The 12,261-nt window shown below is 48.4% G+C and overlaps 1 protein-coding gene across 1 annotated transcript in view; it reads right to left on the reverse strand.

Moving 5' to 3' along the window:
• Positions 1–416: 416 nt before the first annotated feature.
• The window catches only part of NT5C2 (5'-nucleotidase, cytosolic II), a 64,532-nt gene continuing 52,687 nt past the window's right edge, over positions 417–12,261 (reverse strand). The window contains exons 6-18 of the mRNA XM_067300198.1: positions 11,921–12,012; positions 11,668–11,725; positions 10,120–10,213; positions 9,106–9,159; positions 7,830–7,913; positions 7,044–7,085; positions 5,774–5,881; positions 5,323–5,389; positions 4,439–4,609; positions 3,508–3,559; positions 3,190–3,250; positions 2,448–2,624; positions 417–2,208 (exon numbers count right to left, since the gene is read on the reverse strand). Coding sequence (XP_067156299.1) covers positions 1,939–2,208; positions 2,448–2,624; positions 3,190–3,250; positions 3,508–3,559; positions 4,439–4,609; positions 5,323–5,389; positions 5,774–5,881; positions 7,044–7,085; positions 7,830–7,913; positions 9,106–9,159; positions 10,120–10,213; positions 11,668–11,725; positions 11,921–12,012 — 1,330 coding nt within the window. The 3' untranslated portion in view covers positions 417–1,938. The remainder of the gene's footprint in view (positions 2,209–2,447; positions 2,625–3,189; positions 3,251–3,507; positions 3,560–4,438; positions 4,610–5,322; positions 5,390–5,773; positions 5,882–7,043; positions 7,086–7,829; positions 7,914–9,105; positions 9,160–10,119; positions 10,214–11,667; positions 11,726–11,920; positions 12,013–12,261) is intronic.

Raw genomic sequence — 12,261 nt, forward strand, 5'->3', positions numbered from 1 at the left:
ACTGGTCCTGGCCAAGACACGGTTCCAGCGTGGTGGTGAGCGGCCCCTTGGAAATGCCACTGCGAAAGAGCCTTGGAAAGGGGTGATTTGGGGGCAGTTACCTCCCCCACCATGTTAAAGCACCTCCCCTCCCTCCCAGGTCACACCAAAATGGTTTTGTGACCCCCCCCCCCGGACCTGACCATAAGGTGCCCCCTCGCCACTGTCGCCACAGGGCTTCCTGCCCACCCCTTCGCTGGAGACTACACAAACCTGTGAAACCAAATTCACTTCCACTTCTCAGCAGTGCTAAATAACCACATCTTGGAGCTACTTTCCCTCTTCCCCAGCCCACCATCCCCCCTGGTCCCGGCTGCCCCCACCGCCTCCAGCACAACCCTCATCGTCCCAGCGACGCGCCACAAAGCGCCAGGCACTTCTTAGAAACATCATGATTTATTGACTTGTACAACTGCCACTTCAGCAGCAGTTTCCTGCTCAGATGTTGGTGGTTTTTTTTGTTTTGTTTTGTTTTTTTCTTCTAAGGTACTTTAAAAATGGAAAGGAAAAAAAAAAAAAGATTAAATGCATTTATGGAACTGAAACTACTGTCAAATTCGGGACAACAGGGCCCCCTTCACACGCGAACGGCACAAGTTGGAGTAAGGGACGCTGCACCCACAACAGGGAGGAAAACCACCACAGCTGCGCCTGCCCCTGGATGGCGACACGCAAGAGCACTTCCAGGCTGACACCGAGGGGAGACCCGCACACAGACACGGGGACCGCAGGCAGGACAGATGAGGCAGGCCAGCCCCGCTGATGCAGAGGGACCTCCTCAGCCACCACCGGTCCCGGCACGGCAGCCTGCAGACATCACCCTCCGCAAGCCTCTGCCAGCCCCGGCGCCAGGTGAGAGACGAGGGCAGCTGCCAGCCAGACCGGAGTTTTGCAGGCAGCATGGTGGGGCTGGTCCTGTGGCACCTGCTGTTTCCCAGTTGAGGGCCTACAGGTGTGGCCCAGAGCACCCTGGAAAACAGGCCCTCTTGCTCCAGGGGCTGGCTGGTGTTGTCTTCACTTTCTTAAGGCTGAGCAGACAGAAAGGTCAGTAACAGGCAGCGAGGAAAACAAATCGACTAACATAATACTAAAGCAGTGGCTTCAAGCTCCTGCGTTAATATTTACTCTTGAAACTACAGAAGGAGTCGAGAACACAGTGTGCGGATCAGCTGTTTGAGAAATGTTCTGGAAATCATGCATCACATGCCAGTGATGAAAGAAAGCTTTGACACACTGGGAGAGGACAACAAGCGTCTACAAGCCAAAACATGTACAACTGCAAATATGCAAGAGCTGGACTCCCACCGCCATCCAAGTTGGCCAGAGGAATCAAACCACTGACTCTTACTCATGCCAAGCAGGGGGTAAACTCAGTGCTAAAAGCCACAGCAACTCCCTGGCTAACACGGGAAGCATTTGTATTCCAGAAACAGAAGGTTAAGGGCAGCAACCCAACCGGCAGAAGGAGGATTTGGATCATTTTGTCTCCTGCGGGGCCTAGCACATCCCTTCCTCCTTCACAGTGAATGTAACAAAGGGCAAAAACCGTTCACAGGACACTGTTCAAATGGAACCCAAATGAAACACATCATGGGAAAGGAGAAACATGCAGCGTCCCCAAATGTGATGGGAGCAGCATTACAGCACAGGCGTGCAGTCCATAGCTGAATGCACCGCCTGGGCAGAATCCACTGGCTTTTTGAACCGTCTGCAAAACTGAAACATGGGTCTCCTCCTGATTAGTGTTAATTTGTTAAAAGTTTTGGACACTTTCAAAATGTGCCTTTGCAAGAATCACACCCCCCCAACCCGTCACCCCAAGGACCCCAACAAAGGAATCCACTCCTGATCACAGCTAGAGTCATGGTTTGTCTTCAGAGATGCTTTACTTTTTCCTTCTTATTCCTCTTCCTCCTCCTCCTCCTCCTCCTCTTCTTCCTCTTCTTCCTCCTCCTCCTCATCATCGTCTTCATCATGGCAATGTGTGATTTCCTGAGGCGCCTGGGGGAAGAGGTTGGGCGGTTTGATCTCGCTGATGGAGCGGGTCAGTTGATGCCGTTTGTAGTCAGAATCTTTAAAATCCACGGAGGTGCGATTGCGCGTGGCCATTGGCGACTCCTTCTCGTTTATGTCAACGTGTGTGTGCTCTACTGTGGACTCATGAGGCATCTACAAGAGAGAGAGGAGATGGAAGGGGGTGTCTCTGTCCCAGGGTATCTCCCTGAGCCAGCCAGAGAGCGAACCCCAGAGCGTGACTCTGGCCTGCGGTGCATCAAACAAACACACCGAGCTGCTGCCTAACCCTCCAAGGTGCCATGCCTGCTGCCTCTCGCTTGTGGAAGCGCTAACGCACGCAAGCGGAGGCACCTTTGGGCTCCCTGCCTGTCTCCCCAGGGTCTGTAACTCACCAGGACGTGGGCGGCTCTGAAGAGGTAGCTGAAGGGGTAGTAGAGGAGGTTGATGAAGGAGGCTGCATAGAGATCGGCATAGCGCATCACCTGGCTGGCAAACAGGGTCTGTCGCGAGCCACTGCGGAAGAGGCTCCCCATCATCCCGTAGCACATGTCCATGTCGTGGGTCACTTTCTGCAAGAAAGGGCGGGTTGGATGCCTGGGCCAGCGCACAGCACTGGGGAGCAGACCCAGCCACAGCAGCACCGCAAGTGCAGTGCCTTGAGGGCCCGGCTGTGCGAGACCTGCACGATCTCCAGCAAGGCTTTCCATGGGTTTTCTGTGCTCTTATCCCAAAGCACCAGAGTACAGACCAGTCCCCACTAACAGAGGGGAGGGCAGCAGCAGGGTCAGGGCCGGCACCTGCCCCAGGCTGGGACCTCAGTACGCAGGGCTGGCTGAACCAGAGGCTACAGCCCCTCCGAGCTCGTGTGGGTCAGCGCCCAGTGGGCACCGTCAGTCGGCGCTGCTATTTACATAACGAAGGAGACCACATTCCAGACCAGGCTGCCTTTCAGGAGTGCCCAGTGGCACCAGTGAGCTGGGAAGCTCCTCCATTAGCGTCCATAGACAGACGGGCTTCGCCAAGCCTGCTGTGCCCACCCAAAGGCAGAGCAAAGCATTTCAGGGCTAAGCGGTGGCTCAGGCTCTCAAGCTCTTTGAGATCCAATAGGATGAAAAGGGATTTTATGATTGGTACCTTAATGCGTCTCTGGATGGAGCTGATGTCGGGGCGTTCATTGCTGCTACTGTCCAGATGCCTAGTTACAGGCGAGAAGGCAAATAAAATTGTGTGAAAAGCCTTTCAGAAACAGATGTCGTGGCGCAGGGGCTTGGGGGAGGGAGGCTGGTCTGGAGGGGAAGGTTGGTCTCGTGGGCAGAGCCCAGGCCTGAGTCAAAGCTCCTGGGTGCAGCAGCAGCGCTGCTAACCCAATCCCAAGAGTTAGTCAGAGCCGCTCGTTAGCTGTCGCTAGGCTGGGAGAGGCAGCAGGAAAGTTGTCAGTGTTTGAACACTCACTTGTATAGCTCGGCCAAGAAAATGTCCAGACTCTGCAGCTCTTCAAAAAGGGCTGGATAATACAGGAAAGAAAGCGAGGGAAAAAAAAAGGTAAGTTTAAACTGCTGAACAGAGGAGGGATGAAAGCAAATCCACCATCCTGCCCGCTCCCCTTGCATGGCTGCGATGGGGCGCTGCACTGAGGAACGTGGCGTGCCGCAGTCACCACAGAGGGAGAGGGTTCAGTCATGCTCCGTGCCACAGGCAGAGCTCTGGACTTGGTTTCTGGTTGCCCCTTCTGTTTTAGAGGCTGAACCTTCCTAGCCTTCACAGAAACCTTTCAACCAGCACAGGGCAACTTGCATAACTCCCCCTATTTACACACCAAAGGGCAAACCTGGGAGAAAAGCAGTAGCGCTGAAGGATGGGAAACACACAGCACTTTGGCGGCAGAGCGGCAGAAAGGTGGAGGAAACGGCTGGTGAGCAGGGACTCCCTGCAGACGGGAGAGCAGTCATGGCTCAGGCATTACAAGGACAATAACCAGGGTGCCAAGTCAGATACTTTCTACCAGAGAAGCCACAGCTCTGTAAGGTCAGAAGGACACACACCGCTTTCTGGGCAGGATTACTGGATGATGAACAGTTCAACCATCTGCACCAGCTGCAAATTTTCCCCTGGCCCGCTCTCAGTTGATCACGGGCATGTGGCCCAGGGAAGAGCAAAGGCAAGGCCTGGGTCCCTGACACCAGACCACGGGGAGCTGCCCCAGCTCCAGCTGCCAACATGCAACCCCAGGGGAGAAGGGCCAAAGGTAGAGAAAGGTGTGGGAGACAGGTGCCAAGCCAGGGTGATCTCTCCCCAAAACCCACTGCCCAGGCCTCTCAGGGAGCTGGAGCAGCACCAGGCAGGCAAGAGCAAAGCCTGGTGTGGTGTTTGCCTGACTGCTGACCGCTTTTGTCAGTCCAGACGTGCAGTTCCTGGGCCAGCTCGGGGATCACCAGAAAGGTCCTCCAGCCCTGGCGCTTCTTGGATTTGAGGATATCTCCAAAGATGTGGTCTCCAATGTACAGAATGTCTTTGCCTTTGGCCCCCAGCAGGTCACAGACTGTGTCCGAGGAGCCTGAGAGAAGAGGAACAGGGTGGCTCAGAAAGGGGACCCAAGCGAAAATGTTTGGCTTACTTATTTCAGAGTACCAGGGTTAGGGACACAGAAGTTGCATTTTCTTCAAGGAAACCTTTGCCACTAAATGAATCACCCCTGCTTGGCCACAGCTACGCGGGGGGTCTGCCTACCCACCCAGGAGTTCACCTAGGAGCAGCTTTGCCCTTGCAGCTATTTGTGCTGCGCACATCCTGGCACAAACAGCAGTAGCAGAGGGGTGATGCTGCCTCCCACCTCATGTGATAGTGATGGAGCCACAAGCATCTCGGACAGCCCTGCGCATCTCCCTGGCTCACGGAGACATCGGAGCATGGTCACGCTGCTGGCAGCACAGCGAGGACAGCAGGGAAATGTTGCATTGGGCCTTCCACAGCTCTCCCCATTCCAAGCCCAGCCCTGGCATTTCCCAAACTCTCCCTGGCAAGGAAGAAAAGGGCTTTCCAGGAGGGACAGGTCCATTTCTTCTTTGCTCTGGGCAGCAAGGGAGGTGAGAAGCCTCTGGTGCAGTGTGCAGACAGCACAGCACAATGTGCTTTGGCAAATGCCCTTGCCCAGTGCCTGGCGCAGCGTGCAGCCACCTAGCACAAGTCCTCTCACAGCCAGAGCAACTGAAGGCCACCAGGGCACGTCGAAGACACTACACAGGACAACAGGAGCTGTTCTTGCCTTACCTCCTGAGTACACGATGCCATGCTGCAGCGGGCCAGTGTAGGTACCAATCTTCAGCTTGCCAGTCACCTGGGGAAAGGGATATTGCTTTGGTGAAGGACAGCTGATGCTCTGGATGTTTTATGTCCAATTATTTCCTTACTCTTTGTTTATGTGTGTGTGTGTCTCTCTCTCCCCCTCCCCAGACAACCTGGATGTGGCTTTCCACACTCATTTCCTATTGCCACCTGCAGTACATCAGAGGAACCAGGGAAGCCTCAAGCCCTCCTGTGTCCCAGGTGATGGGGTTGCTTGGGAATCACTAAGAGGAGAGGCCAGCCCTGCTTCTCTAGGGCAGGTCCAATCTAAGCACTGCATTGCCTGTTTCCCCTAAGGGACACAACACAGGAGGTTTTCTTCCTAGCGATGCATGAGCTCTACCAGCCATAATGGCACCTTCCAAATGCTACTCACTGTGTCCACCTGCCGCAACACGGTGCCTTCCCCAAAGAAGAGGGGTTTTCGTGCATCCACCAGGATCAGGTCAAAGTAAGACTGCCATGGTCGATGGGCACTCCCAGGCTGCAAAGGCAAAAACAAACCCAAGTCAGGCACAACATAAACAACCACACAGAATTTACCTGGCCCATAGGCACAATCTTGTGACATCATTGCTGGTCCATCAAATGGACCAGTTTCCCCAACTAGCACAAGGGGGAGGCGCTGGGTTGCCAGTGCCATCTCCAAAAGCATTCATCCTTTGCAGGCAGGCCCATCCCAACCCAGCCTAGCTGCAAAAACTGAGGATGTGGTGTGAGCTGAGGGAACCACGCTGCACATCTATGTCACAGCACAGCTGCTGTCCAAAGAGATGCTGTCAATGACAACGCTGCCACTGTTTCTGAAGATGACATCCTACACTGATCCAGACACACGCAACTTCACAGCTTCAGCCTTACAAGACCACGTAGGCACATGTGCCAAGAGTAGGAAAATGCCTGGACTCTGCCATAGAGCACAGCTCCATACCACGGCCCTGCCTCATTGACACTGGGTGCTCACGAGCCTTTCTTTCTCCATGCTTCCCATCTTTGTGAGACCAAGGCCACAGCAAGGAGGTTTTCCAATTATCAGTTGCTGTGGTCTTCTTTATTCTGAAAATTGCTCCCCGGCCTTCTTCTACCTTAAGAACACAGTGTGAAAATACATCTTTTGAATGCAAGATGGTCTGCCAGTAGGAGACTGGGGAAGGCTGGTATAAATTCAGTTCATACGTTTGTCTCCAAAAGTTTCAGGGCCAAGTTTTGACCTCAGAAAACCAGGAAAAGCATGACTGAAACTCTAGGAGTTACCATAGTCAAAGCACAATCAGGCCTTAAATATTTGTGCCAGTTTATGAAACTCTTTTGTTTCCATCAAGACTTTTTTTAACAACATCTAAAACACTGTGCAAAATTAGGAAGAAACCTGGCTGCAAAATGCCAGAATTAAAATGTGTTATCACTAAAATAATGCTATCATTAACACAGATTATTGTTTCAAACAGATGATGCCTCTTTTCTCTTTGTTGCATTGTATTCGCTCTGATCCTATTCAAACAGGACACTAAACAGCAAGTGTATTTTAACCAGATTAAAGCAACTAATCCCATACAGCCGATGAACCAGAATTAAAATGCTTTCCAGCTAAACAGATAATTAGGCACATTAATTCCTACTAGAACTGCAGTCTAGAAATAACATACCTTTGGTCCATGTGGAAAGTCAAACAAATAAGTCATAATTTTCTGAAAGACACAAAGAAAGTATTTAAAAATTTGTTTTTAAACGTACATTTGTGACATTTGTAAGAGCATACTTTTCTGTCTTTTTCTTCTCAGGTTACAGAACTTTATTTTTAAGATTTACAAGAAACTCATCATAACACTTGGGGACAAAATGAATGTATAGAACTTACAATGACAGGAGTTAAGACAGTAATTTTATAATCAAGAACACATTTATCTCAGTAATCTGCAGGCTGCTTCAGATATATTTTGCAACACTTTAAAATGGCATATAAATCTTTGGCTTAGCCGTGTAGCAGTATCATGACATTCATCAGGACACTAAGGAACTGCCCTCATGCCAGCACCACACCAGACAGCCCCTTCTAGATCTTAAACACCTCTGGGATCATGGGTTTGGTCACCTGTCTCTACTCAGAACAACCTCATTTGATAGGGAAGTTTTGCATTTTAAAGGATGCTGAAATTTAAAATGAGCAACATTTTCTCTTTCAGCCTTTCAACTGCTGAGGAACTGAGGCACAGAGGAACTTAAGCCAGGCTGATGCTAGGCTAGTAGTAGAACCAGGACTATAAAACAGGTCTTTCAACACCTAATCTGCATTTGCCATTAAATCATCCTACGCTTAGCTCAGAAAGCACCTAACACCACATCAGAAGATGTGGTACCAAAACCTGCAGCGATCAGTATCTGGCTTTGTTTATTCCATTATACACCAATCCACCAATTTAGGCAGCACTTACGTCTGTGTATTTGTAGTCGCTGTTTGTGACGAGGAACACCTTGCCGACTTCATTCATGCGGCTGAGCAGCAGAGGCAGCTTCCCCTGAAAGTCACACACAAAAGTTATGGAGACTCATCACAGGGAAAACACTGTTCCACTGTGATCTCACTAAAAGAAGCCACAAAACAAATCAATATGCAAACAAACCCACACATTTTGCACTGGCCAGGGAGACAGGGAAGTTGCTGATCCATCTAAAACCCCTCCAAAGTATGGCCCGGGGAGGAAGGCAAGTGGGAACAGCTCAGCAGCGCTGCGGTGCCTTTGCCAACTGCCGCAGCAGGCGCCCTGTGCTGCCTCGTGCCCGTCTGCTCTGCACCAGGCAGACTGGAGCAGACTCCAGCTCCAAGTCCATTCCTGAAATGGGCCCAGAAGCAGGTGAAATTTGAGCTCACATGAGCTACAAGTTGGAGCGTATTATAATTCCAACCTCAAATTAGGGAGAATTTATTCCTGGAGCTATTTTTACTGAATCATAAATCTTAGTCCATTGCAAGAGGAGCTGACTACCCCACAGCACGGTTTCTTAAGAATTTTGCAGGCATGTAACTAGAAATGAGGTTAGCTGCTTTAAAGAGATATTCTACTAGCAGAGGAGGAGTCCGCAGCATTCATTTAAACTGAAGAATAATTATAAAGTAACTGTGGTCCAGAGGGGCCCTGCACAGTGCAGAGAAAGGCAAAAGTAAGGGAATGGTGGGGAGCTTACTCAGCTGGATGTGCCAAAGACACATTTTGGGGCTATCAGGAGACTTGGATATTGACTGGTCATTTGGGATCTCTCCCTCAACTCCTTATGGTTAAATGTGTGAAGCACTTTTGCCAGATGGCTAAAGAATACTCAATCTAAGACGCTCATTTGTCGCTTTTAAAGGAGAGATCTGCGGTAGAGGGATTGCTTGGGCAGAGAAAACATGGACGGGGATCACAATTGCTTTCACCACCAAAAGAAACAACGTGAGCCTTGCAACACATTCACCTGCATCCCATGCTAACAACTCCTCTGGCTTTTATATTTTACGTAAAAAATGTGCGCGTGAATACGAAATCATGTGGATCACTGGCTCAGAATAAAGGCTGTGTCTGAACTTTCCACTTTGTCTTCAGTTATTACAACAGAAATCACAGCGTTATCTGTTTTGTGATTTAGTAAAGCAAATCAGCATGTTTATTTCTTGCCTGCTTACTCAGTACAGAATGTCACGTAGCACAAGCAAAGTAACCTCACACTTACATCTTTCACCACATACTTTTCCAGATTCTCAAGGGTCTTTTCCTTGAGTGATCCCTGAAATAGAAACAACAGAACCCAGTGAGGTGATGGAAACTTATGATGTAAGAGACATCAAAGTAATGCCAACTTTCACACTTCAAAATGCTGTGAAAGTACAAACCAGGGCGAATCTGAACCAGTGACTCTAGAGATGAGAGGCTTTGAGTAGCAGGGACCATCACAAACTCTGTGATCCATCGATTCCCTCACCATGGTAAATAATCCACTTCAACAGCATTTTAACCCTTTCAGAAGGGAATACAATAGAAACAAACAAAAAATAGATTTGCCAAACCAAACAAGACAGTCAACGACCTGTCTCCAACACTGACCATAATGCTTTACTCAAAGGCCAAACTCCAACATGTATCACACAACACTGAATAAGGAAAGAAAAAAGGATTCCTGACTTCTGCAAGGCTAAAGGGATCGCTGCAAGTATAACTGTGAGCAGAGTTCTCCTGTGATGGTTCTCCATCCCACCCTTAATGGGCCTCTTGAATGAGGAAGGACAAGAAAACCAGGCCTTTAACCAGATGTTAATGTTCACAAAATCTTAACTCTGTGTTTGTGTGCAAGTGTGCAAGAAAGATGAACTTCCTCTCCTCTCTAAATAGAGAAGAGCTGATGAAATTCTCTGTTTAAAACAAGTACCTTTTAGACAATATAAGGTATTACGAGTGTAATCTATTTACGATAAAATCACTGTTTTAAAAATTAGGACAGCATACAAATGTAATGTAATCTAGATACCATAAAAAGGAATAGGAAGTCAAGATCTATATCCTCCAGTACCAGGAGGGCAGTCGAGGTCTTGACTCACTCACATACAACTGCAATTTATTATTTGCTCACTAGGCGGCAAAGCAGGGCTCTTGCCCAAAAGTGGAATGATGCATCTTAATCCAAGATTTACAAGCCAGTCCCTCTAACTGAACAACGAGTACAAGAGTCCCGAGGAGTTTTTGTAATCACCTTGTAATGAACCCAGTCAACAGCATCTCTGACATCCTGGAACATACTCCTGAAGGACATGAAAAGGTCTCCATCTTTGAACCCTGTTTCACAGCTGCAGGGAGAAAGAAAAGGGATTATTTGTTGCAGCCAATTGCAGCAGGTAAGAAACAAGTGCTGTGGGAGTAATGCCAAAGAGAAAGATGATTCAAAATGATGTTCGGAGCTTGTATTTTCATCTTACAATAACAGTGTCTTATTTACTCCTTTATTGCAGCTCAGGCTTGAAAGAAGGCTACAACCAGAGTTTAACAGGGTCTGTGTGTTACCCAGGTAAACGCTCTTCATTTAGAATTTTAGGATGCGAGTTCGTAACTACTGGCCTGTGCGCCTGTAGCAGTACTACAGCTTTCTATTACTGCAGCTCTTACTTCTCCCTCACAGTACTACAAGAACAATTAAGTGCATGAACCATTTCCATTTTAAGAGAGACTGAAATACCGGGACCATGCAGTTTGCAGTGTTTTACAAAAGATGAATGCTACAGAGAAAGTAAGCAGAGTGCTGCTATTTATCCCTTTTCCAACACTAAAAAGCAGGTGCCATGGGAATCAACCAAACATAATACCCACTGCTGAGAGGAGGAAGTGCTGGTGTGTTAAACAGTAAGAGTTAACCTGAGCAATTATCCCTACAAGATACCATGGAGAGTGTGCATTAGAAGGAATCATGGAGGGTTAAATAGAGCTGTATTTATCATGACTACAATCATCACACTTAATGACTGGTTTATGCCCTAACCACTAAGGGAGTAAGGAAGAAATGTCTCCAACAGACAACTGATCCCATAATTGCCCAGTACAATTACTGGCTGTTACTAGAGAAAGGATACTTGACCTCATGGACTATCCGTATAAACTAAAGCACAGTTCCTCTGTTCCCCATTAAACCTTCGCCTTCCAATCACATAACATGGGAAGATGACCCATCATGTGTCTCAGCAGTGCAAGAGCATTCGGATTTACCAGTTCAAAACATAACTTGTTCTTCAGCTTGTATGTATTTGAAAGCTAGGTAAATACTTATGCTGCACGCACAGCCTTTTGAACCAATCCGTATCTGACTATTTCACTTCTGACTGAACAAAGTTCTCAGTCATGAAATGAGGGACTCACAGTAACTAGCTGAGGAAATACAGCCTTTCAGTTACCAGTTCAAACATGGCTCCAACGGACATGACTTGAAAATGCACTGTCTGGTGGCTGTTACAACCCTCTAGTAAGTGTGTGGTCTTAGAAGTTAGCCCCAAATACCAGTGGCAGCCAGTGCAGTAACACTGGTACAAACTATAAGGGGGAACCTCATAACCAGTCTCTGCTGTACCCACAGATCATCTCATCAGGACTAAATTCACTTAATATCAAAAGAAGAGGCCTGAGCTTTTCCCCACTGAAATCACTTTGAGGGGCCTCCACCGATATTAACAGCAGCTGCATCTGCACTGTATTCTGAATTATAATAACAATCTCACTGTGTCATCAGCTACATCAAACCGGAGAGAATACGTACCTAGTGTACCTGTCACAGTTAGTAAAGAAATCTACTAGGCAAGCCAACAGGTAGGTCTCTGCAAAGAAACAAAGCAGAACTGTAAAACAACGATAACGTCATATGGCCAGCTGACTTGGGGCTCTGGGCCTGGAAGAAGAATGTTCCCGCAGACAAAAATAAATCAGAGCGGTAAGTCCAGTAAGACATTAGCAAAGCTTTACTGGCTACAAAGATGCAGAAACAGGCCTGTGTTGGCTCACATGGGACTCACCTGGTAAATTGAACAATGTGTTCAGAATGTAAAATCTGTCTGTGTCATCCCTCTGGATAAATTTATTTGGATATTGATCCCGTGTTTCTGGCCTGAGAACAGATAAGATAGAGAAGAATAAATCCAAATAAAATAATAAAGATACAGTGTGCTGAGCTGCAGAATACAGTTGTAGTGGGGTCCATTAACTAGGGAGATTGTTGGGCTTTCATCAATACCCAGCTTTCCAACACGTGCTACTGGTGCAAGAGCAAAACTGAACCCACCATGCATTCCCTTAAATGCACGGGCTCCAGAAGAGCCGGGCGCAAAGTCCTCATGGCGGAGTCAGCAAAACGAGC

This window comes from Apteryx mantelli, chromosome 7 (assembly GCF_036417845.1).
Source record: "Apteryx mantelli isolate bAptMan1 chromosome 7, bAptMan1.hap1, whole genome shotgun sequence".
In the NCBI taxonomy this organism is placed as follows: domain Eukaryota; kingdom Metazoa; phylum Chordata; class Aves; order Apterygiformes; family Apterygidae; genus Apteryx; species Apteryx mantelli.